Source organism: Chaetodon auriga, chromosome 3, assembly GCF_051107435.1.
Source record: "Chaetodon auriga isolate fChaAug3 chromosome 3, fChaAug3.hap1, whole genome shotgun sequence".
Taxonomy (NCBI): Eukaryota; Metazoa; Chordata; class Actinopteri; order Chaetodontiformes; family Chaetodontidae; genus Chaetodon; species Chaetodon auriga.
The window spans coordinates 27,303,373-27,329,432 of record NC_135076.1 but is presented as its reverse complement, the minus strand read 5'-3'; the positions used below and the strand labels follow the sequence as shown (position 1 = coordinate 27,329,432).

At 44.3% G+C, this 26,060-nt stretch overlaps 1 protein-coding gene across 16 annotated transcripts in view; it reads left to right on the top strand.

Annotated features, from left to right (window-relative positions):
• The first annotated feature begins 3,937 nt into the window (after nt 1-3,937).
• The window catches only part of kif1aa (kinesin family member 1Aa), a 41,110-nt gene continuing 18,987 nt past the window's right edge, over nt 3,938-26,060 (top strand). For 7 of the 16 annotated variants that reach the window (XM_076726649.1, XM_076726647.1, XM_076726646.1 and 4 more), the window contains exons 1-26: nt 3,938-4,280; nt 5,967-6,134; nt 13,964-14,037; nt 14,140-14,322; nt 14,423-14,488; nt 14,701-14,879; nt 14,991-15,102; nt 15,351-15,428; nt 15,566-15,631; nt 15,723-15,740; nt 15,854-15,932; nt 16,020-16,098; nt 16,392-16,534; nt 17,822-17,860; nt 19,355-19,557; nt 20,391-20,470; nt 20,891-20,966; nt 21,596-21,675; nt 21,781-21,887; nt 21,983-22,066; nt 22,509-22,689; nt 22,953-23,025; nt 23,174-23,264; nt 23,348-23,496; nt 23,583-23,761; nt 24,408-24,545. In XM_076726649.1, coding sequence (XP_076582764.1) covers nt 6,029-6,134; nt 13,964-14,037; nt 14,140-14,322; nt 14,423-14,488; nt 14,701-14,879; nt 14,991-15,102; nt 15,351-15,428; nt 15,566-15,631; nt 15,723-15,740; nt 15,854-15,932; nt 16,020-16,098; nt 16,392-16,534; nt 17,822-17,860; nt 19,355-19,557; nt 20,391-20,470; nt 20,891-20,966; nt 21,596-21,675; nt 21,781-21,887; nt 21,983-22,066; nt 22,509-22,689; nt 22,953-23,025; nt 23,174-23,264; nt 23,348-23,496; nt 23,583-23,761; nt 24,408-24,545 — 2,663 coding nt within the window. In that variant the 5' untranslated portion in view covers nt 3,938-4,280; nt 5,967-6,028. The remainder of the gene's footprint in view (nt 4,281-5,966; nt 6,135-13,963; nt 14,038-14,139; nt 14,323-14,422; nt 14,489-14,700; nt 14,880-14,990; nt 15,103-15,350; nt 15,429-15,565; nt 15,632-15,722; nt 15,741-15,853; nt 15,933-16,019; nt 16,099-16,391; nt 16,535-17,821; nt 17,861-19,354; nt 19,558-20,390; nt 20,471-20,890; nt 20,967-21,595; nt 21,676-21,780; nt 21,888-21,982; nt 22,067-22,508; nt 22,690-22,952; nt 23,026-23,173; nt 23,265-23,347; nt 23,497-23,582; nt 23,762-24,407; nt 24,546-26,060) is intronic. The other 9 variants (XM_076726654.1, XM_076726653.1, XM_076726652.1 and 6 more) reach the window with 4 other exon arrangements.

Sequence of the window (26,060 nt, the reverse complement as noted above, 5' to 3'; positions counted from 1 at the left end):
GCATGCAGTGTTTGTCTGTGCCTTTAGACAGTCAGACCAATGCTACTATGTTGAGCGTGTCCGGATGGATTCGACAACATGTTGGAATTGTGTACAAACCACAAGTTAGCCAACACCGATTCCCTGAGACATCTTAGCTTCTGCTTACCAACAGAGAAATGGCAGCAGCCATCGCTCAGTCTCACACATTTGGAGCTGCCAGTGTCATTGTGGCACTATTAATTTCATCACTTTTATTTATGTAGCTGAAAATCACAGAATTGCCTCGAGGGGCTTTACAGTCTGTGCAGCACACAACACATTTGACCCCTAGACCCTCAATTCAGGAGAAAAACTCCCCCCCAAAAAAAGCCTTTAACAGTGAAAAAATGGAAAAAAAAGCCCTGGAGGAGATGACAAAGTTCTAGACGTATTACATGAAAAGTGGATCCTGGAGGACGTCAAGCAACTTCAGGGGAGTCAGACTGATCTGCCTCTGCTCTGCCATGCATGTGCCAACTCACTTCTCTATGCCAGGGAGATGCCACAGCTCTGATGTTCAGGAAATGAGGAGCCTGGAGCCACTGCGAGACAGCGGAGGACGTCCTCTGACGGGAGGTCACGTGCCAGCCAAACCCGGCTGAGCTGCAAGTTAGAAACCCACCAAATTCTTTTGACATGAGAGCAAAGGTTGCAGGCAGCCATCAGTACGTCCTGAGCTGATGAGGCAGCCACAGCGTTAATGTTGGTTGTTTTACCCTGATTTTAATATGTTTATCATCACTGTCCATTTCCTTTTACTCCAGCAGGGGGAGCTGTCTCACAGGCTGCACCCAGAAAGTGATAAACTGTATTTTATCTGTTTACCTTGATCACAGTGACAATCCGCACCTGTGTGTGTGTGTGTGTGTGTGTGTGTGTGTGTGTGTGTGTGTGTGTGTGTGTGTGTCCAAAATCATTCAGAAAACCAGACTATGATTGCATTATTATTAGTGAACTGGTGCTTGTCATTATCTGTCCACTGGTTATTGTTTCACTCTCAGATTTATTTGTAATTCTTTAATGCAACCTGTTATTTTATTTTAATTTAATTTGATTAAATCAGAAATCTGTCATAAAATAGAGTTCATCCTTTTATGTTTTCCTGATTAAAATCAGGAGCTTCTTTTGACCATGAGAGGAGAAATGCTCCATCATTCAGTGGATTGTCTTTGTGTCTATAATTAAATTCATGATATTATTGCCTCCCTTGTTTCCATGCTGAATGTGATCAGGGTGGGAGTTTGCTCGACACGCTGCGATAGATGCACACCAAGAACGTCTCTTTAAGAAAACATGTCTGTCACACTAGGCTCGAGGCAACAGCTCACTCAGCCCATAAATTATTCAGGCTGCTGTGCCACTGAATTTAGACATGGCAGAACTGAGCTGGAAGGCTGGGCAGAAACAATGCCACCACTCCTCATGCATCTTCTTTTAGTGGGTGCTGGTACTCTTAAATAATCAAAAGACATTTCCTTTTACTTGTAAAACTCTGCCTTCAGCTTGGCCTACTTCTTTTTAAAACAGGCGAGGCGAGTACCTCATGTAGTATGTGGTGATTCATGCGAGTGACATCACCCGCCTCCATCTGTTGGGAATCACACTCACTTCCTGTATGTTTCCCGAGGCGGCCATGGCAGAGCATGGCTGCACTTCACAGCACTATATTCTTTCTGTGCACAGATTAGACCTTGAAATCTTAATGCTGATGGATTTAATAAAGCAGCTGCATCAGACAGAAGTGGAGGAGACAGAGGGGGCCCAAGAGAGACGTTACACATCCAGCAAATGTGAGATGCAGAGAGAGAGAGGTAGGAATGGTAGGACGGTGCAAAGAGCAAGGTCACAAAACACAATTGCATTGTATTTCACTCAGGCTGAAACCTGAGCAGCCAAAGTATCCTGCCGCCACATCAAGAGTTCCTGTTCACCAGCTTTTATTGCTGCTCAGCCGATGAACATGTCAGTGGATCTTTATACAAGCATGGCATAATAACCAGAAGCCCGTTCACATGTTAGGTGAAAATTGATTTCAGCTAACTGGTGAAGTTACGTATATTTTAACATCCAGCGCAGGCAGGCGGCTGGAGGAGAGGACGTCTGTGCAGAGACATTAACAGATGACAGAGAAAGGAAAACGTATTGATCTGATAGCAACACGTGGTACTTAAATGATACTTTCTGAAGAATCTAATGAGTTCACTTTGTGCTGTTTTTGTCACCTTCAGGTGTACTTAAGTGTACTGGAATACTTGAAGTGTAAATAACATGTTAAATTACTGAAGTACACCAGTGAAAATCAGGATTCAGGAGCATTCAAAAGACACTTGCAGTACAATTGTATTATATCACCAATGTGCTGGAAATGTACTTAAAAATAGGACATGAAAATAAGTACACTTTTCATAAGTACACTTAAAAGTATTTGTAATGTAGTACAGTGCAGAATTAGTGCGTTCATTTTAATACAGTTAAGTAGAACTTAATGACATCTATGTAGAAGTACTCTTTTTAGAAGTATACACCAAACATACTTTAAAGTAAGCACATGAAGTAAAAGTGTACTCGTAATGACTTTTCTACACCTGAATTATATTTCTAATAGGTACACGACTTTATGACCTGGGACTCTTTATAGCCACCAAACCGTTACTGTCCTGCAGTGTCAGGTTCCTTCTTTAACACTGACACAGCCTGAACTACAAACACTGACAGGTTTCTCTCTCTAAAATATATTATTGGTTTTAAAATGCAGCTCGAGCGCATTTTGAGTTTTTGAGCTCATTACGTTTTCACTCATTTGCATCTCGATCTTTTCTGTTCTGAGGTCAGCAGATCATGAGTCCAACACAACCCCTTCGATGTTGGTCAGACAGCAAAAATAACATCTCCTCAAAAAGTTTTATTGATTTGTCACATTTTTTCTTTCCTCTGTCTAAAATAAGTCAACTTTAAATATACTTCGGCTAAAAATACTCAGATCTGCCTCTGAAACACCCACGCTGTGTGACTTTTCCAAACTGTCGGATCTAAACTTGTTGCTTAAATCCCCAAATTCACACAAAAATAGAGCAGACACTCTACCATGACAGTGTGACAGCGAGATAACACAGAAACCCTGACGCTGAAGCAGCTAAATGGAACTCAGCCATCATTAATCTCATTATTTGCATCAGTGCTTTTCCTGCTGTGACCCATCAAAATGTCTCCCATGAAAAAGGCCTCAGCAGCTACACCTTGTGTAAGAAATCATCTGACATTGCTGCTCTGTACTTTCCATTGAAGAGGAGCATATGATGAAGCTGACTCAGCACAAAGCCTATATGACACATGACAATAGGCTTTTTCTCCCAGCACACTTTGTGACATGTCACATGGTGGGAAAAGCACAGGTGTGAATAATAAAATCATACACCTGGCTCTTCAGGCTCAGGGTCCCGGAGGTGAGTGTGCTGCTATCACCTGTGTTTTTCCTACTAGGACGAGTCTGCCGTGAAAAGGACATGCGGGTTTGGTATGTTTGGTATGTCCTGCAGGACACAGAGGGACAAACTGCAGTGCAGCCTCATACTTCAGAAAGAAGCATGTTCATATGTTTCTGCCACAGTAGAATCGTGTCTGTGCGATAGTGTGCGCTTCACTGAGCGGTTTCCATGGTGCAGAGACCTGCTATGTGCCAGTTTGAGTCCTCTCAGCTTGATGTCCCTGGCTTGACCTACTAAACCCCATTCATAACAGATGCCTTTTTATTCTCCTCTTATCCGCCGCTTGCCTGCACTTGTCTGTTTGGAAAAACACCGCATTCCTGCTTTCTGCGAACTTTAAAGCGAAGAGTGTAACACAACAGCAGTTTTCAGGAGGGATACTGATCCTGCCTCCTCCTCCTCCTCCTCCTCTCTCTTCCCACTACTGCATTGATGCTGTTACCTCCCTCGGCGGTGATGTCACCGGCTCAGAGGAGCTCCAGCATCCTCACCAAAGACAGGGAGACAACAGAGCCATTTTGACCGCTTCGGAGCGCGAAGAATCCATCCGAACAGCCACCTTCCTGGGTCCCCACTGGCAAGACAGGGCTGAGGGGGGGCGGGCTGGTGGATACAGCGGCGGAAACCTCGGCCCTTCATGGAGAGGAGAGGCTGGCAGCAGGGGCAGTGAGGAGACCGGAGGAGGTGAGCCGACGGACGGGGCTGGATAATAAAGCAGGCGAGCGCGACGGACGCGTCTCTGCGCGGAGAGAGGACGCTTGAGGCACCGCGGAGGTGAGTTTAGCTGCTTTATTTTTCCATCATCTCGCCGGCGATGCAGGTTTAATGAGGCGAGCTTTATTTACTCAGTGTGAATCCTCCGGGGAAGAGACAGCGTTAGGGTGCGGCCATTGAAGAGGCTGTCAGCGGCGGAGAGAGCGCAAAGAGGCAGAATGACATTAAAGACGCTCAGGAACACAGTCAGTGTCCTGCCAGGCTGCTTTACTGCATGCATGTCTGATGAAATGTGTTTAATTATGTGAGCAGTGCCATTAGACGACCACTGCTGAAAGTGCCGTTTGAAAACATTAAATCATAGCCTCTAAAATATTTTCATAACGCAGTGAATTATCAGATTTCACCTGTCAGGATGCAGGCCTGAAGCCAGCGTTTGACCGGAGCTTTATGGCTGTGCTGTCATTGCCAAAAGACACCAATTAAATGTTAAAAATATTATGTATTTTTTTTAATTGATGAGGTGGAATTGCATCAGGCTCAGATACACCCAGCATGGTGTTCTACATTAGCCTTTGTCACCGGGAAAATGGTGGCCGCCCAGCTGAGCTGCATCATCAGCTGATTGGTCCCAGCATCTGGAGGAGAGGATTATGACCCTGGATACTGATGGGAGGAAAAATCACGTTTTCACAACTTTAAGTGTTGTTTTGGAAGCAGAGGGCAAACATAAGATTTGCTTTTAGAAGGTGGATTTCATCATCTTCTCATCTCATTTCTGATTACCAAGACAACATTGAACCAGATGCTGAATCTCTTATATTAATCAATCTATTATATCCAGATTTCTTAATTTATCCTCAGTGTAAAGCACGGTGGCACCTGAACCGCTGAAATGCTGCTTTCCTGTGAAGTTACTGGTCTCACAGATGAGTCTGCTCAGGTGGCAGCTGTAGAGGACGGACCAGGAAGCGGGGTGACACAGCAAATTTACAACACTTAATTATGATGACAGACATGTGAGTCACAAAATGTAGGAACACACTCGGAATACGAAATGGAACATTATCCCGAACCGAGCATACGTTCAGTTAAGAAAGTACACGTTCTCTTATTCATATGCTCTGATTTATGAGAGGTTTCTAATAGAGGCGTGCAGGGGAAGCTAATTGTATCATCGCTCACTGTCAGTGCTTATTGATGAAAACATGAAATCGTTGTAATTTGATCGCCACAGATGACGATGAGTCATGCTTGCTCCTGATACACCCACGATGCCACCACACACTAAACTCACGTTGATTTAATGCACATATTTAGTCTTTTAGGCCACGGCACGGCGAGTGACGAGGCGTTCATGAACCCGAGCTGCTGAATGCAGCCAGACTCTGGATTTGTGGCTGGTTTCAGTGCCATTGTCATCCAGGGAAATAGCCTGACATTTAGCTGCTGCTGCACTTCTTTTGTTACTGCTAGCTTTATTATCATCTCCCTTGGCTGGAGCTGACCATGCATGGTCTTTTCATGTTACAGCCCTGCCCTCTTCTATTGTGCTGATCACGTCAACAATAAGGCGTAGTGCTCGGCTGTTACACTTTTTAGCGCAAATGTAAAAAATTACACCTCAGCTTTGTAACATAACATAGTGGAGCCCATGCCAAAAAGGTGGCATGCATCTGTTGTAGCAGGCACACTGATAAAACCAGGAATTGTATTAATTAGGATTCACTATCTGCTCTTTTACAGATCTGCAGGCCCAACAGCTGGGCACTAAAGAAGGCACCCCGAGGTGCTAGGAAGACAGCACCATGGCAGGGGCGTCCGTGAAGGTGGCGGTGCGTGTCCGCCCCTTCAACTCGAGGGAGATCGGCAAAGAAAGCAAATGCATCATTCAGATGTCTGGAAACACCACCAGTAAGTACCAACAACAAGTTCACCTGCAGGATATGAGTGATGTGTGCTTGTTTTCATTGCCTTGTATTTAGAATCAAACATAGAAAACGTTGCTTGACATCGAGTGGGAGCTGGAGCGTCGTTCTTCAGCCAGAAGGCGCCGGTTGAGGCGTTTCTGACCTTGACCTCTAACCTCCTGTGGGATGGGGATTACTGAAAGATAAATTCCCCCTGCATGGCACCAGCGATGACTGTGCAAATCTCCTGCGAACAAGCAAGACCAATTCCAAGTGATATGATAAGCCTCAGCTTTAATTTCAGAGGCAGGTTATTGAGAGACTTTGGGAGATAATTTTGATCCATCTGTAGAGAAAATGTCATCTCGCGGAGAAGATTGACGTCTGTCTAATTACTAACGAGTCGACAGAGCGGTTGCAAAGTGAAATCTCTTGAACATCATGCTACAGGTGGCATAATCCCCCACATATTTGACTCCATATCCATTTAGAGTGAGGCCTGTTATGTGTTTATGAGGCCAGATTAAGCCAGATTTAAAAATGGCTCCTTATTTAACATTTATAATTAGTCTTTCTATTCAAATCTGCCACCAGTGCAAATGTGCAGTGAGCACAATAATGGCTTTTTGTCCAAATGAAAGAGCCCACATAAACATTTGGGAGTGGCACTTATTGTGCACTTGTATCTCGCTCGAGTAAAGTTTCCTTCTGTGTTTGTTTTTGTGGCCATATGTTGTTCGTTTTTCGGCGTGTGCTTCAGAGCGCTCCACATTTCTCGGGTTATACGGTGCACAGAGTGAGGACCGCTCGAGATGAGACTGGAAAGATACTCGATATGTAGTCGGCTTAGCAAGGTAAAGCCGTTTGTCAATAATGGATGAGGCTTCCTGAAATATTTACCGTTTGGCCTAATTTAGCCGTCTCCCCCCTCCTTCCTCATGTCATGGGTGACTAGACATCAAGCTCTGTGGCGTTTTTGGGCTGTCATATTTTAGCTGTGTGATTTGTTGCATTTAGTTTCTTGCTGGACTGAATGATTGCAATCTTTAAAAAAAAATATGCAATTAATTGTTCCTTTCTTTGAACTGACCCTCAAATATTTCATGTGAGTTGTGCACAGACATTTTGAGGGAAAGTAATTAACCCTAACCCTGCTGCCTATATGCTAGCTAGCTAACTGGCTAGCTCATGTGATTGCATAACATGAGGCGATGTTAACATGAAAGTGACAGGCTGCACGTTGTTTGAAGGTTTTTATGCACAGGGCGTCCCAGTGGTTATATCACTGCTTGATGATCATTTCCTCACCTGGAGCCCTGAACATCAAACTTGGATGCTACAGTGTCACCTGACACCAGTACGAGTAGCTTTAGCACGTATGGCTAACTAGTATTCACGCAGCCTCAACATAAACAGGTATAATTCGTCTTCCTCCAGAGGGGCAGCTCATCCGGAGACGGCTGGTGCTCGGGCAGCTCTCGCCCGGCCTTGTCCTCGTCCTTGATGGTGACTACATTTCATTGACACCTGGAGTAAGACCGGTGTCATTACCTTGGCAGAGAGCTCAGCTTCTGTCTCTACAGCAGTGGACGATGAGCATTTTGCTGTCAGCAGTGTCTCCTTCAGCAGTGTAAACTTAGATCAGAGGCTCTGTAATCCACGGGGAACATATTTACAGTGTGGATACCAAACGCCCTTAGAGACGTCCTTTTTGATTTTACATAAAGCCTGTTTTTTGTTTTTAATTGAGCACGGTAGCCAAGTACATGTGACTTAAAAACACCTGAATTTCAGTGAATTTCGCTGGCGTGCCACCATGATAATCAGTACGGTGTTTGCTTGTTCTTTACTTTATGCTAATTTGGACGCTTCCTGCTGGCACTGCATTATTCACCAGACTATTCTAATTTGTTTGGAGACCTCTGGAGGCAAACCAACAGAGTAGTTTTGCAGTACAAACTGTTCTGTGGCTCATTCAACAGTATGCAGCATCAGTCAGGCTGTCAAGGCTCTGTTTAACACATGCCATAGATTACTGGTCCGTAAAAAGATGACGAGCCAAAACTGGCTGCTTCTGGTGTTTATTTTTATAAGTCACACAAGAATATGATCAGACCTGCATCCTGTTAAATCTGCAAGCTCTTTAGTTTGACATGATAAAAAGAAGACTCTGATCACTTCACAGACAGAAGCAGGTGTGTGTAAACAGATTTTAGTCAGGCCTAAATCCTGATTCTGTTTAATCAAGCTACCTTAAAATCCTGAGATTAAACCGAGTTTAGCATTATGTCAGCAGCACCAGAAAACTCCTTGCTGGTCGGAGCCGCACAAAGACGCTTTGAGCGAGACTGCAGGTCTTTGAGCAGAGCAGATTGTTCTCTTCCACACTGAGTCAATGGCTGTGGATGTGAACTGGAGGATGTGAGCACACTGATGTCATGAAAAAGCCCATTGGCTGCGCCGTCTGGAGGGGGTACAGAGGCAGCATATAAATGCCCCCTTGTCTTTTGTAGTCTTGGCTGAGGAAAGGAGGAAGAAGAAGGAGTTGTGGGTTTTTTTGTGTGTGTCTCGCTCTCTGCTTTGTGCCGTCTGACACTCATGTGTGGGTCAATAGCCCAGTTCCCACAAAGCAGGAGAATGGCAGTAATCTTGTTGTTTGAGAGCTCTTCCCTCCCACGCTGACCTTAATTAAGATGCAGGGGACAGACCTGAAGGAAAAACAGGCCTCTCTGTAGAAGACTGTCGGGTGGATGGATTTAAATTTATATTAAAGGAAAAACACGACTGGACTGACTCAAAATATCTTTTTTATACTCAACCTTTGGAACTGTTAGCAATATCTGCAAAACCTCTCCCACCACAATGCTAAACGTATGTTGTTGTGTTGTATTCTGTGTGTCTGCTTGTAGACACGCTCCTGTAAACTCATTCACACAAGCAGAATTTATTTTAAGGATAAATAAGCGGATTCATGCTGCTTCTTTTCAATTTTAGCACAACTAAAGACCTCATTAGCATAATGTTTGCTGTTGCATAATGCTAATTTTGGCACCCGATAAACTGCTTAAGTGATGAAGTGAACTTGCATAGAGGTCCAACAGAAAGCAGCAGACAACACAGCAGCTACACACAGCGCTGCTGCTGCTGCTGCTGCTGCTGCTGAATATAGCATCCATGTGGCTCTCCTCCAGCCTCTGTCAGTGGGTTCACATCCCCTCTGCCAGACCTGCTGACGCAGCCACATTTCCTCTCCTATTGACTGGGGCAGGTCACCCGTGACAGTCGCACCAGCGTCACTCAGTCACAGTTATGAAGACTTGGCAGCTGTGACAAAGATAAACATGAAAATATGATGTATGACAGCTAAAATGAAACTAGGTCATATAATCACAGCTATAATTAGAATAAATCGTGTGAGACATCGCTGACAGTGACGAGCAGCGGTGCATGCTAAACATCACACCTGGTGAGACGTGAAAGCAAACACCTTTTTATTTACATTTATTTATTATGCACACTCTTTATTCAGCTTCAAATTACAATACAGTAATTTTGGCGTTACCATTTAAGATGAGTTAAAACAATAAACAATCAATAAATGAGTCAACTGACGGAAAACAAATCAGCCATCGAAACAATTATGATCATCAAGTAATTTGAAGTGATTTTCAAGCAAAATAGCAGCTTCTTAAGTGTGAATGTTTGCTTTTTTTACTGAATGAAATGAATATTTTGGGGTTTTGGACCAGACAAAAGAAGAGATGTTAACATGACTGCTAATGGTTGTGGAACATTTTTCACTCTTTTCTGACATTTTTTAAACTAAAACAGATGAATCAGTCAAAAAATTATAAAATAATTTGCAGATGACTTGATGATGAAAATGAAAATTTGTGGCACGAAGGAGCAAAATAACTTCCAGGAAACAAACAGCAAACAGTTATTTACAAAAAGCTCTGAAGTCAGATTCAGATTCAGAAAACTTTATTCATTCCTGCTTTGTTACAGTACAAATTGCTCAACACACAATTAGAAAGAAGGATGAAATGCTCAAAAAAGGTATAAAATCAGGTATAAAACACTTCAAAAATTCAAAAACTACTATAAAAACGACATAACCACAATACTGAGAATTACAGTAAAAATGTGCAAATGCAAATCAGTGCAAATGTAGATGTGCTAAAGGTAAATGCAAATGTGCAAATGGTAAGTAAAATAACAATTTAACAGTAAGATTAAGATGGACTATATATTAAAAATAATGCTGACTATAGAAATATGATATCATTCACTGTAATATAATAATAGAGTCAAGGACTGTGTAATAGATAATCAGTGACTTTAGAGGAGTCAGATAAATGGTTTTTGTGTCTTGCTCTTGAACAGCTTCCTTTCATTTTAAATGGTCTGCTGGTGCATTATTTGTTGGATTTTGTATCGGGCTTTAAAAAATACATACATATATTTTTTCCGTTGTCCTCAGATGTGATTTTTGTGCTGTAAAAACACACTTAAACTCAGAGCAGAGGTCAGTGTGTGCAGACACATCAGTGTGCTGATAGAAGTGTGGATGTGGTGGATTCGTGCATTAACTCCTGAACCCTTCTGCCGATGAGGTTTACGAGAACGCCGCCAGGAGAGAAATGAGCTGCTGTTCCCCGTCTAATGACGTTTGCCTTCCGTGACATGACTTCCAGACCCGGCGTCATCTGCAAACGCAGCGCCTCCTAATTAAAAAGCGTTTCCATCATAAAAAGAGAGACAGGTAGTAAACGGGAGTGTGATGAAGCTGGGAGACGTGCTCGGCGTGCTGAAAGCGCTGCTAAATCCGGCCTCAGCTGGAGCTGTGACGCGCAAGATGAGGCCGCTGACAACACCACCCAGTCTACGGAGCCAAATTCAAACAGGCAGCCCCGCCCCACGTCTGACCGTAACGCTCATCTGCTGCCAATCGCTGCCGCTCTGAAGTGATGACCTCATCTGAGAGCAAGGTGCTTTTCTTTCCGGTGGGGGAGTATTGGTCGGGGGGAGGGGGCATCTCGTATGAATCACACCACAATCAGAGATGAGTAAGCAGCGAGGGGACGTCGTGCTGCAGAGGCTCTGCTTCTGGTCGGGTTTCTCCTTTTGAAGGTCTCCTTTTAGATTTGGTGTATTTGATGGATTCTGTTAGAGTCCAGACTTTTTTGGAACCAGGTCAGCGTCATCCACCAGGAAGACCATCAGATTCTTCCCCGTTTTCACCACATGGCAGCTTGAGATCTTGGGACCTTCATTCATTGTCAGGCTGTGTTAGATATACAGTATGTGTGCACGTCCATAGAGTGACAGTGTGCTGTTAAACGCTCATTTTTCTTCAGTGATGGAAGGGATGTGTGTTAATGCAGATCAGAAATGTAGTATAGAAGTGAAAGTAACCAGATTTCCATTACTTTTCTCTCTTTAGCTGCACTTACTTCTGTCTTTGTGCTGCTGCAACACCTGAACTTCCCTTCTGTGGATCAATACAGGCTCATCTCACATATATTTTTACTATAAGTTGTAAACACCTGCCCAGCCGCTGCTTGTTTCCAGAATATGTGAGGCTTTATAATGGCTCACAACGCTAAAGCAAACTGGAACAGCAACAAATGTGATGAGTGGAGGGCTAATAGCTTTTGTTTAATTAATGTTAATTCTGAGCAGATTTATTTCGGTCTACCCGGATGTCTGATGTCATGACATATTACTGTCTCAGACCATTTGTGGCGCTGTGGAGGAAATGAGCCGTATGGACGTTTCTAGCTGATTAATGAAATTGATTTTGTAACTGTGGTTCGCAGCAAAGTGCCGATTACACTGGTTGGATAAATGTGAAGAGGAGCGCTGTGTGTGAACTGTAGTGCCTCTGTGTTCATACTTGGCCGTCTTCCAGAGCACCTGAACGCGTCATGGCCAGTAAACGAGGCCTCATCTTTGTATCATGGTGAGGAACGGGCCTGAAACCCGAAACTCGAGTCGGCCACGCTGGCCTATATTTCATAGTTGGAAACACAGCAGCAGCGTGGAGAGGAAATAACAGTGTGTACACTTACTTGAGAGCGTACTTAGCCCTGGGCCCTTTCCTCTATTATCGACCGTATCTGCATTAGCAGAGAAAATGGTGTCTGGAGCTCTGGGAGCAGGAAGGAAGCGTTTTCAGAGCTGGCATCGCCAAACCACACTACAACTACACATGGGTGGGCAGTGGGCATGCTAACAGGTGCTTTAGTATCCACACAAAACCCCTTTGATATCAAATCTGGAATCATGAAAAACACCTTTAGAAACAGCAGTACCTTCCATTTACAGCGTATACGTATATATTTGATATTTTGCCTTTTATTACACAGCGTAAATGGCGACTGAGAAATGTCAAATGTGTGAAATGTGTAATGTAATATATTTGCTTCTGAAAGCATGTTTCATTCACTGCACATGTGCAGCTTTATTAGCCACAAACGAGCCGAATGCAGCGGGTATAACTCCACCAACAGATGAAGTGAACCAGGGTGAGTTGTGTGCTGTCATCATAAAGTGAATGAGGACCTCAGTTTTGTTTGTAAAGGGTCACGAAGCAGATATCTCTAATGTCAATTTAGGTCAGTAATCAGGAGGAAATGATTCGATCAGGCATCGTAATCTAACTACAAAGATTCACCGCTGGTCATCCTCCAGATGTAAATGTACCAGACCAGAAGATCACAGTTCAGACTGGGATTCACTGTGATTTAAGATAAAACACTGACCGCCATAAATCTGTAAGAAGAGAAGAAAGGTGGGTTTGACTCACTTGGGTTTCTGCTTAATGGATGCCTGCGGTGGACACACAGAAATCTCAAATTATATCTGTCTATCAATACTTTATCGATCCCAGAGGGGAAAATGGATCAGTTGCAGCTGCTGCCATCGTACAACAGTCATAAAACAGGAAAAGGAAATAAGAAATACCTTAGAAAATATGTAAGAAATATATAAAAATGCGATAGAAGTCAACAATATGAAATATATAAATGTAAATATGAGTATCATGCTATAATGAATAGCAACCGTCTGTATAGAAATATATCTGTTGAATAATTGATGAAGAATAAGAACACTGCTACTGCTAATGCTAATGCCACATTACTAAAGAAGATAACAATATATACAAATAGTAATAATAATAATGATTATTATATTAATATAATAATAGTGGTTGAATAATGCAGTTTAAATAATATACATATACAACATAGTATTGCACCATTGAATTATTGCTGCTGCTGATGAGATTATTGTAATTATGAGGTAAAAAAAGAGAATAATATCCGATGAGTGGGAGCAGATTGTGTGTGAAGGCTAACGGAGGACAGCTGAGCCTGACGAAGTGCAGCTCAGGCCTGAGTTTTCTTTCACAGTCCTGAAAGATGAGCTGAGCCTGACCAGCTGAGTCTGAGCTCTCCAAAATGGCCGCTGACGGAAACCTGGCAGGCAGCGAATCTGGCGCCACCATCAGGCTGAACTGCACATGTGAAAGGAGGAAGTTCAGCCTCACAGGACCATCAGCTGGCTGAGCAGCAGATTTCTAATCTTGTTTTTTGATGTGCAGGATGTTTCATCGTCTCTCTGATGCTCACACACGCTCATGTTTGTGTTCGTGCACAGGCAGACTGAACAACAGACGGTTTTTCAGTTTGTCGCGGGGCTCTTTGGGTTTAGAGCCCAAACACTGAAGATGACTGCAGCTTTCCCGGCTCTATTAGCACGACACGACACAGCTGGGATCCAGTTTCAGCCTCCCTCTGACCCGTGTGCCATGTCCTTGTCTTTCAGCCATCATCAACCCCAAGCAGGCCAAAGACAACAAGAGCTTCAACTTTGATTACTCCTACTGGTCCCACACCTCGGTAAGGCTTTCTGCACCCCCGCAGCGCAAACGCTGTACAGACACATGACTGTTTATCACGTCTGTCAGGTTCATGTGGCTGATTGCTGATCTCCGTCCACAGCCCGAGGACGTCAATTATGCCTCTCAGATGCGAGTGTACAAAGACATCGGAGAGGAAATGCTGCTGCACGCCTTCGAGGGCTACAACGTCTGCATCTTTGCTTATGGTCAGACGGGCGCTGGCAAGTCCTACACCATGATGGGCAAACAGGACGTGAAGGACCAGCAAGGGATCATTCCTCTGGTACGGAACTGCTGAACAGCGCTGATGATAAATCAAAGATCACGTTGAATTTCTCAGGTGTCATAAATCAGAAGTAATGTTCTTTCCTTGCTCCTTCCAGCTGTGTGAAGATCTTTTCACGAAGATCAATGACAATACAGACAACAGCATGTCTTATTCTGTGGAGGTACAGTATTCTTACACAGTATTTTTAGTACATAAATACTGGGGGTAACAGCTTAGCAAGCAGGATGTATTTTGGTTATTTTGATAAAAAGTGTCAGGGACCATGATCAAAAATCACTCATCTCACCCAAAGAGAAGACACACTGTATGTTCCGCACACCTGAACCTGACACCTGTTCTAAATGTTCATGCTCGTGTTATGAATCTGAACAGGTAAGCTACATGGAAATCTACTGTGAGCGTGTGCGGGACTTGCTGAACCCCAAAAATAAAGGGAACCTGCGTGTTCGAGAGCATCCTCTGATGGGACCGTATGTGGAGGACCTGTCAAAGCTGGCTGTCACCTCCTACAATGACATCCAGGACCTGATGGACTCTGGAAACAAGGCCAGGTGATGGAGCTGTGCATTCCTTCGCTCATTCACACTGTGCGCCGTTTTTGGTTCTTGGCAGAGAAAAGACAAACTGACAAAACTGACAAACTGTCCTCACTGTGTTCACAGGACCGTGGCCGCCACCAACATGAATGAGACAAGCAGCCGCTCTCACGCCGTCTTTAACATCATATTCACTCAGAAACGCCACGATGCCGAGACCGATAACACCTCTGAGAAGGTGGAGTTTAATCACATCCTGAGCGAACCTCTTTAACATCGAGCTGTTGCCTCCTCTTATCCACAAGCTGATTGATGACGCTGATTTAAATGTTGTCGTGAATTGGAAATCAATGACTGCTTGAAGGTCACACTGTCGCGATGATGTTTTTTTAATGAAACCGGTCTCTGGGATAAAGATGAATAGCTCCAGCGTTTTGTGTTGTCAGCTCGTGAGTTGCAGTTAATTTGTTGGGTTTTCTGTTGCAGGTCAGTAAAATAAGTTTGGTGGATTTGGCCGGCAGCGAGAGGGCCGACTCTACTGGAGCCAAAGGGACCCGGCTGAAGGTGAAACGGGTCCCTGCACTGCATCAAACACACATCTGAAAACACATGTCCTCGCCTGTGTGGTGGACTAAATCCATATTAAAGCAGGTGATCACTGTCAATGTAAATATCATTCTGTGCTTCTCGCTCTATCACAGGAAGGTGCAAATATCAACAAATCTCTAACGACATTGGGGAAAGTCATCTCTGCTCTGGCAGAAGTGGTATGTGTTACACCTGCATATTGCACATTAGAAGATGAAACACATGCTGTGGAGGATAAACATGTTAATTTTGCTGTCGTCTTCATTTTAGGACTCTGGGTCAAATAAGGTAATTTATTTAAAGTGTTTCTTTAAATTGTGATTCATTCATTTATTGTTTTTCTTCACCTAAAAGCTGCTAAATGAGTTGATTTTAATGTCGTGTTTTCATTTAATTCTCAGAATAAAAAGAAGAAGAAGGTGGAAAGCTTCATCCCCTACAGAGATTCAGTTCTGACCTGGCTGCTGAGGGAAAATCTGGGTATGAGTGTTTTTGTGTGACAGCTCAGTGTTTCTCACTGATCCATCAGATCTCGACAAGCTCAAATGTTTTTCTTGATTGCGTCAGGGGGGAATTCTCGCACTGCGATGGTTGCCGCCCTGAGTCCGGCTGACATCAACTACGACGAGACCCTCAGCACGCTCAGGTAGAGAGCAGACCGCCGTCTTCGGCTGCATCCTCTTCCTCCCACACAGCTGCTGAATGTGGCTTTGAAGGACACGGATGCCAGTGAGACCGCAGTGTTGTGTAATACTCGTTTTCCTCAGCGGCGTGAATCTGATTCACACTTCAAACACCCTTCACGAGTCACTTTGCCAGGCTGCAGAATCGTGTGGATGTGTGATGTGGGGTGGAGAGTGTGTGCGTGTGTGTGTGTGTGTGTGTGTGTGTGTGCCACCTGTGTCAGCATGCCCAACGATCCCTCCCTTACGCCCACAGGTACGCAGACCGAGCCAAACAGATTCGCTGCAACGCCGTGATCAATGAGGACCCCAACAACCGGCTGGTGCGCGAGCTGAAGGAGGAGGTGTCCCGTCTGAAGGATCTCCTCTACGCCCAGGGCCTGGGTGACATCATCGAGAGTAAGGGATCATGGTTTCTGTGACCATTAGCGCTATCTCTGGATTGAATTTCAAACGTTTGGTAATGTTTTGTCAGCGTGCACACGATTCTTAATGATGCACCGTTGATCAGCCCTCACAGCGTCCTCACTGGCGCCGCTCTTCACGGACATCGTGTGTTGATGTGCGTTCACAAAGAGCACAAAGCAAATGAAGAGCCAGTGCAGAAAAATCAATGGGAAGACGTGAATGAACAGATCCTGGTTCTCTTTAGGCTACACTGGCAACAGAACAGGCAAAGTGCAGTTTATGCCCATGTTGTGGTTGTTTCAAGCATTAGCTTCTAGAGCTAGCATGTCACGATAGCTAACATTAGCCTGTCATACAAAGTCTGCTTTAAAAACTGGAGTTTAAAATATTGGGCGTATACAAGACACAGAGAGCCTAATGAGAAGATGCTATTGAGTTGCATTATGGGAAATGTAGGCTCTAGTGTTTTCATTCTCATAGCACAGTTCAGCAACTGGAAGTGAAGGCACCTTCGTCCTCTTCATTACATCTTCACACTTTTCACAAAAATGTGTTTTTTCCATTGTTGTGACTGAACCCGTAAATGATTCATCAGCCGTGTTTCCATTTATTGTAGAGCAAAACTTAAGCTACATTTTGAAATGAAACCAAAAAAAATGACAATTTGGTGCATTTCCATAAACCGGTTTGGAGCGAATAAACTAGGCTACACAAAGAAGTTGCTTTAAACGCTTGAGAGAAAGATGGAGAGAGGTCTGCAGGAATCTGTCGGCCGTGTTTCATGCTGTTGTTGGTACGACCAGCCATGTTTTCACACATTATGGGAATATCCGGGAAGACGACGACAGCAGAAACAGCCCCTTCTTCTTCTTCTTTGTGTTTTATAGCGGAAAGACCTCATCATTCATGTGAACTATGGCAGAACTTATTTGGCAAATGTGTTTCCATCTCCCATTTGTCAAAAGAGGCAATAACCGCCTCAAGCGAGCATGAAAACATTCTTGCTAAATTGAAGAAGTTTTTTTTCGATTTTTGCTTTTCAAAAGCGACATTTGAAAATAAAAACACCTCGATGGAAACACGGCTACTGACAACATTTGTCGTCAGAAATGAAAACGCAGCAGTGGAGCCAAAGTGACGTGTGTTCACGTCGGCTGCTCTGCTCGGACGTGCAGCGAATATCAAGTGAATGTTTGAATGTATGAACGTTTTTGTCTGAAGGTGTCACGCTGTCTCACCTTCTCTCTCTCTGTCACTCTCTATCTTCTCTTCCTCCAGCATATCGAGCGTCTGGTGCTGACATAGAGGGTTTGAAATGTGTGTTTTCTGGCTCTTGCTTTTGCTCTTGTGGCAGCTTAGCATCGCCGGTGCTTACTGTGATTGTGCGCAAGTAGAAGCTTTTCTGTGTTCTCTGCAGCACTACAGTATCACAAAGAATCGCCCAGGACTGAAGTACAGTGACTAATGTTAATGGGGTATAAATAGCACGTAGTCCAGGTCTGTATGTGCCATGTCACGGTGCTGCAGAGATCTGCGTATGGCTTCACAGCCGTGGCAGCGGAGGGACTGAGCTTAATTGTTCATGAAACAACAAAGCAGAGCAATACAATATGGAAGCTTAAGGACTATAATGAAATATGTTTCTCGCCAGTCTTTGAATTCCTTGGTTAATGTAGAAACTGTAGCCCCCCGTTCCCCTGGCAGGGTCTGTCTGGCTCTATCGCCTCCTGTTGGCAGCCACAGCAGAAAGCCCTCAGTCTCAGGGAGAGTATAATCACTTGCATAATGCGGGTCTTTTGAGGTAGTCATCTCATTTTACGCCATAAATTTTTATTGTCTCAACTGCTCTGCGAAGGCAATATTATGTGATCCATCTCGAGCCGGCAGCAGCCTGTCCAGATGGACGGGTGTGATACACTTTCCCAATTTATTACTCTGCATTGCCAGAGCAGCAGCTGCAGGGTTGCTATTCTTTATTTTGTAGAATCTGTCAAAGGCCACAATGATCCCAAGAAAAAACACAGAAAACAGGGAACATGATGTGAAATCAGGTCCGTTTGGAGATACGTAGAAGTGACTCGAACTTCGCTTCAGAAATGTCCAGTGAGGACATATTTACCGTGACTGACAACTGCATTTCTGCTCTGATTTGTTCAACACTGCTAATTTTAGAGGAGCGCACCGAGCACTAAACTCATCTTGCTGCTTTCAGATAAGAATCTTAATTGAGAGTTCTGGCTTCGCAGTCTTCTCTGCAGGAAATATGACCCTATTACAAATGAGTCATTACGTCTCTGCACAAAGGACGGCCTAGTTTCTCCATTTTATTTTCCATACATGGCGGCTAATTTTGTTTTTGCTATTAAAGATGCTTGACTGGGAGCGAGCAGGAGAGTCCCTGTCTCATATTAGATTATCTGAGAGGGCAGATGAACAGTATATATATGGCAGTTTGACACGCTCTTGTTTCTGAATGCTCCTGCACATGATGCTCTGCTTGACGTTTTGTGTTGTAGCTGCATTTCCTTTGGTCATGGCTGGACAGCGTCCTTGTTGCATCCCTTCAGTTGGTCCTCTCTGCGCGTGGCTTTCTGCTGGCGCTGCCCTCGCTTGTGTACTCGCAATTCAGATTTCTCTTTGTGACTTTTTGTGAGTTGTTTCAGGCCACATATCTTCTTTCTTTTTCTTTTCTATTCTCCCTTCTCTTCTCTTCCTTATCTGTTTGCTTTCCTCCATTTCTTTACTCCCTGTTATCTGTTACCCCGACTCCACTTCCTGTACACACGCCGCGCCCCCGTCCCTCCCCGACAGACCTATCCGATTACAAGAACAATAACAATAAAGGCCAAGCTGTGAATCAAAGGGATGATCTCTCCACAGTGACCAATGCCATGACGGGGATGAGTCCCTCTCCGTCTCTCTCAGCCTTGTCCAGCCGTGCAGGATCCATCGCCAGTCTGCACGACCGCATCATGTTCAGCCCGGGCAGTGAAGAGGCCATCGAGAGGCTGAAGGTGAACACAGGATAACAGACTGAACTGACTCAAACTGCAGTGCCGACGTTCATCTTAAAGGACGATTTAGGATGTAGGATCCAGGGGGATCTATTGGCAGGAATGGAATATAACATTCATAAGTGTTTTTATTACTGTATGATCTCCTGAAAATAAGAACCATTTTTGTTAGCTTTAGCATGAGCTTGAGCATGATCCATAGACAAATACACATGATAAAGACAGACAGAAACAAAGAAAGTATCTCCTGCCGCTCCCCACCCACAGCCCTGTGTGCTACAAACTCAATCAAGCGAAGTATTACAACATTAAGTGGACAATAGAAGCACAGGAGAGCAAGTTTTCATATAAATTCACTCACTAATGATGGTAGCAAAGCCAGAAAAGACTCCCTTATTTTTCATAGGCTGCTGGTTTCCTTCCTAGACTGTACAAGATGTTTTCAGATGAACTACAGGATGTTAATTCATTCAGATTAGTGTCAGTTTTGTAGAAACACTTTTTTCCCAGCTGTGCCTGCAAGTAACATAAAGTATTTTATGTTATGGTTCGCATTAATTCCCAAGATCCAGATCCTAGGTTCAGATAAAGGTTCAGTTTTTATCGTGTCTGAAGTTATTCTACCACCATATTTCTGGAATTGTTCCAGACTGGTGGAGCTCCATGGCACAGATTAATGAGATATATCCAGCTTTGGACACTAAGATAACACTTCATAGTAGAATCAGTTTGTTGTTAGTTTTGGTCTTTTTGTTGGATTTGTCATCAAAAAGAAAAACGTGGCTCACCATCATCCATGTTCACTTTAATCATCACTGTCTTTGAAATGTCAGGAAACAGAGAAAATCATTGCTGAACTTAATGAAACATGGGAAGAAAAGCTTCGCAGGACAGAAGCCATTAGAATGGAAAGGTGAGATTTTTAATTTACTTTATTTTATTTTATTTGTACGATTCAGTTTTTCTTTTAGAAAGTAGTCCAAAAAAAATAAACCAAAAACTAAAAAGACCAGTTCATGAACATGGAGAGACGACAGAAAATGAATTCAAAAGACACAAACTACATCAAAGAAAGCTCTTTTAAATAAATAAAGGATTATCTTTTGTCACGTACAGTATTAAAATACTACTACAATACAATGTAGTTTATAATGTACTTAATAATCCTCTTTTTCTCGTCCAGTTAAAATGCATTATTAAGTCCTCTTGACCTAAAGTTGCAGCTACTAAGAGAGTTTTTAGCAAATACTGTGGTTGTGCATCATGCACCACTTTGCATTTGTGGACAAATCATGCAGCCGCTTGGTTCACTGAGTCTGATGTCCGTCCACAGAGAGGCTTTGCTGGCAGAAATGGGTGTAGCAATGCGAGAAGACGGCGGGACAGTTGGTGTGTTCTCTCCTAAGAAGGTAAGAAAATATTAGACATCTCCTAAAGTCTGCTGTGATCTCACACTTGCTGTTTAAATTATTCACTAAAATGCTTGTTTATTTACCCCAAAGCCCTCCGATAGCCCTAGAAAGCCCCAGCCTGTGTTTATCGACACAGTCGGGCTGTTTTCCCCCAACGAGGTCTGTAGCTGTGAAGTGTTTAAAGCTGTTTCCCCTCTGAGTGCTCTGAGTCTCACTTCAGCAGGAGCCTCGCCGAGGCAGATCAGTCGAGGGTCTTTCTTTTTCATTAAGCCTTATCTTAAATCTGCTTCATTACTCACTTCAAACACTCCCCGAAGGCGGCAATGGGTGTAAACATGGGGGGAAAGATAATAGTTGTGCCCCCGTTTCAGTGATTTATGGCCTGCAGCCCCGTAACATCTGACTGGGACTACATGAAACACTCCCGCTGTGAAGCTGTGCTGAGTGAATTTGACTGCATGCTTTTAACTATCGCTGATTGTTTGATGTTTGTAACTGGGGGAGATTGTTTCTCAGCTGTCTGATGTGCGGTGTATGAATATGTTATATTGTAAATAACATATGGGTGATGAATGATTTATGTGTCTAATTCCTTCAGTTAGTAAATTATTCTTGTTGTTTGTCAGACGCCTCATCTGGTGAACCTTAACGAGGATCCTCTGATGTCTGAGTGTCTGCTGTACTACATTAAAGATGGCATCACCAGGTTAGACACTATATTTAGCTGCTCAGTGTGTGTTCTGCTGACACTTTACATCAGCACTATACTATCTGTTTGCTCTGACGTCATGTCGCCACTTTTCTTTTGCAGGGTCGGTCGCGTAGACGCCGCCAGTCGTCAGGACATAGTCCTCAGCGGCCACTTCATCAAGGATGAGCACTGCACCTTCACCAGCTCCACCGGCCCAACGGGAGAAAGTGGGTGATCTTTATCTTGCTGCTTGTTGTGTACGTCAGAGTTTAATGTTGACAGACAGGAAGTGAAGCCTCACATTGCCTTCTCTGCTCCTAAGCAGCAGTTGTCCTGGAGCCGTGTGAAGGAGCTGAGACTTACGTCAACGGCAAGAGAGTGACGGAGCCCACTGTCCTCAGATCAGGTCAGAGGGCTTTGCTCTGTGAATTTCACCTTTACTAATACTTAATATCGAGTAGCAGTATGTGTGTAGTACTGCTCTACAGTATAAGTATGCTTTTAGCTTAAAGGGTTATTCCACTATTTATAAGCCAGGGCCTGTTTTTACATATTTTGGTGTCTTGATTGCTAATACAGAAGGTTTTGGAATTGGTCCAATAGATCACCTCAACCGGTGGCCATTTGAACTGATATGCTAAAACACCAGTCACACAATAAAGCGAACAAATGAACCGATGGAGGCGGTGGTAGACCACCTGTGAGGTAAATGTACTGTTTTTGTCAAAGGAGTCTGGTGGCTTTGACCACAGTGATATAATGGCTGTTTCTGGTTTACCAGCCGACACTTAGACACCATAAAAACCTGGAAATACCTTTTAACGCTTCAATTTTTCATTCCCGTAAAGGAAATCGCATCATCCTGGGGAAGAGCCACGTGTTCCGGTTCAACCACCCTGTGCAGGCCAGAGCTGAGAGGGAGAGGACCCCATGTGCTGAAACCCCTGCCGAGCCCGTGGACTGGGCCTTCGCCCAGCGGGAGCTGCTGGAGAAACAGGGCATTGACATGAAGCAGGAAATGGAACAGAGGTACTTTGAGGAAATAGTAAGCTCCTTTGATTGGGCCTCACCACAAAATTGTAGATAGAGAAAGACAAGGAAGGAGGGAAGGAAAGAAGAGTAATTCCACTGGTGAATGAATTCTTAATAGGTGCACGTTCTGCGAGCCTGCAGCACAGTGCACAGTAAATGGCGTGCTGCTCCAGAAACCTGCCGACACAGGTGCAAAAACCTTTGCGGTGGTGCATCGCCTCTGTCAAACCTGTGTTGTTCACTTGTGTTTATGTCTTCAGGCTGCAGGAGTTGGAGGATCAGTATCGCAAAGAAAGAGAGGAGGCCAACAACCTTCTGGAGCAGCAGAGACTGGTACAGTAACGCGTGTGTCAGGAGCTTAGATCTACCTGAAGCTGTGTTATTTTGAGATGTGTCCACAGGTGTATTTTAGTGTTTTGAATGAATATATGTACAGTACATATGTGTGTTTGACGTTTGTCTTCATTAATCAATTGTCCAGGATTATGAGAGCAAGCTGGAGGCTCTTCAAAAGCAGGTGGACCGTTACTACCCAGAAGCCCCTGAAGAAGAGGAAGAGCCAGAAGAGGAAGGTAGTGCAAATTATGTGACATGTATATGTGTCTCTGTCATTGGTGAGCTAACCCTCACCAAATGTTCTCCGTTCTGCCCTCAGTGCAATGGACAGAGAGGGAAAGAGAGCTGGCTGTGTGGAGCTTTCGGAAGTGGAAGTGCTACCAGTTCACCTCTCTGCGTGACCTGTTATGGGGGAACGCCATCTTCCTTAAGGAGGCCAACGCCATCAGTGTGGAGCTCAAGAAGAAGGTCCGGCATGTTTCTGTCATCGTGTCCTCCGATCGGTGTCACGATGAGCCTCTGTGACCATAACGGTGCTTTGTGTGCCCCTGCAGGTCCAGTTCCAGTTTGTGCTGCTCACAGACACTCTCTACTCCCCCCTGCCTCCAGACCTGCTCCCCCCAGAGGCGAGTAAGGACAGAGAGGTACGACACTTCCCACGCACCATTGTGGCCGTGGAGGTGCAGGATCAGAAAAATGGAGCCACTCACTACTGGACGTTAGAAAAACTGAGGTACGTGAACGCGCCCCCAGTCTTTAAGCCTTCACATGTAATGTTTGTAAAGCTCTGAGGCCAACATGTTGCTGATGTGCTGATAAAATACTGATAAAATCAATAACACTTTATATTAAGGTCCAGGTTTTCAGGTTTTTATTGCAAACACTCTGTTAGACCTTTCTATAGCTTGTCCTTATGAATTCAAAGTTGGTTGCACAGTGTAAAGGCTGGAGCATGATGACACCATCTGTGTTTAGATTGCTTCCCTTCTGTTTGCTTTCATGTCTCCGTTATAGACTAAAAGAATGAATGAACTCGAGCTTTCTCTCCTAATGTTATCTTCTACTCTTCATCCATCCTGACACCAACCTCTGCTGGAGTTACTCGTTTGCGTGAAGCAACACTCAAACTATGTCATTACTCCTCGCGTGAAAGTGGTGTTGGTTGTTCTCTGATACCACACGGGAACACTGGAGGGGGGATGAAAAGTTGTCTGTTCTCACTCAAATACAAATCTGTATTTACTCTATTTACTCAGAAACAAAACATTGTGGGGTCCTGATGAGGGATAAATCTCAGAGAAAGCACAGATCACAGGAAGAACATCCCTCATTAACTCCACGCAGCGACTAAATGTGTCTGTCGTTGCTGCTGTTTGCAGGCAGAGGCTCGATCTCATGAGAGAGATGTACGATCGCGCCGCTGATGTGCCCAACAATACCGCTGAAGACTGTGAGAATGTGATGACCGGAGGAGACCCCTTCTATGACCGCTTCCCCTGGTTCCGTTTGGTCGGCAGGTAAATGCTGAACGCCACTGGCCCCGCACAGCATACAGACACGACAGGACGCCGTTGAACTCGCACAAAGGTCAACAGCAGCGAGCAAACAGAAGCCCAGTGTTCGTCATACTGTACGTCAGGATAATGAGAGGCTGTTGGCTGTAACGGCCACTTATTGTGCATGTGGTCGACTAATGCACCATAATGACAGAAACAGCAGAATGAAGTGGTCTGCAGCCCACTTCATCATGGTCTCTCTGTCATTACACGCTGAAGTCTGGTGTTTCCAGACTGCTCTGAGTGCACCACTATCATCAGATCTCAGCTAAACTTTAAAAACATGTATTTGTATGAAGGACTTACTGGGCATCATTGATCGTAAAACACCTTTTAAATGTATCAGTTGAGCATATTTTGATTATATAAGTTTTAACTCTGCCCAGTTCGAGCTTTTAATTCTATGTGCTTATTACTGAATGGAGTGTGAATGTATTTCTCCTGAACGCGAGCTTGCAGCTTTAAGACAAAGGACGGATTTGACAGCCAGTGGAAATGGTCGGTACATGATCATTGATGCCAGGCTCGTCTCTTTTAATGGGACGTCTTGGCTGTGGAACATTTCTTCAGTCCTCCTACTCAAAGCCTGCTGTTTCTTTCTCTCCCACGTTGGCACACAGCCTCCACCACCTCTGCCAAGCTCCCTCTTTCTCCTCTCTCTTGCAGATGGGTCCTACACACAGTCACATGGCCCTGTTACATAACACTCAGCATATCAAGCCTTTAATGCTATTTAGCTCCTGCAAGACAAGCAAAAATGATCAGGCAGTAATCTCAAAAACGTCCCCTTCAAATATGCGGCTTGTCAGCTCGTTTAGACTTCCTGTTCTCACAATAGGCGAGTAATACAGGTATACGTGGCAAAAGCACCACATCTAATTAAATCTAGTTCCAAGACGAATGATGTATCAGCAGTTAGCTGAAGTTGGATGTTGTACTTTTATTTGTAGTGTGTATTTGTACGTAGACCTAAAAAGACATCAAAGGAATTTTTAGTATGAAAACTCTTTAAGCCTCAAAGTGGAGTCACAGCTTCAGTCCAGTGGTGGTGGAGGGCGGTTAACAGTGGTTTCATTAACAAAGACCATACCGATAAGATCTAGATTTCTAATGTGTTTTATGGGTAGAGGAGGGCAGAGATGAAGGAGAATGTATTAGGATGCAGCCAGAGAAGAGTAGGGTAAAGGAATGGGGGTCGAGGGATGAAGGGAACGAATGATGAGGGATGAAGGGGTGAGGGGATGATGGTCGAGGGATGAAGGTCAAGGGATGAAGGAAAGGAGGGACAAAGAGATGAGGGATGAAGGGTTGGAGGGGTGGGGGTTAAGGGATGAAGGGAAGAAGGGTTGAAGGTGAAGGAGTGAGGGATGGCGGAATGAGGGGATGATGGTTGTGGGATGAAGGGAGAAATCTGGGCCGTGGATGGATGGAGTGAGATGATGGACAGCTGCCACTGTGGAGGTGGGAGGGAACCAG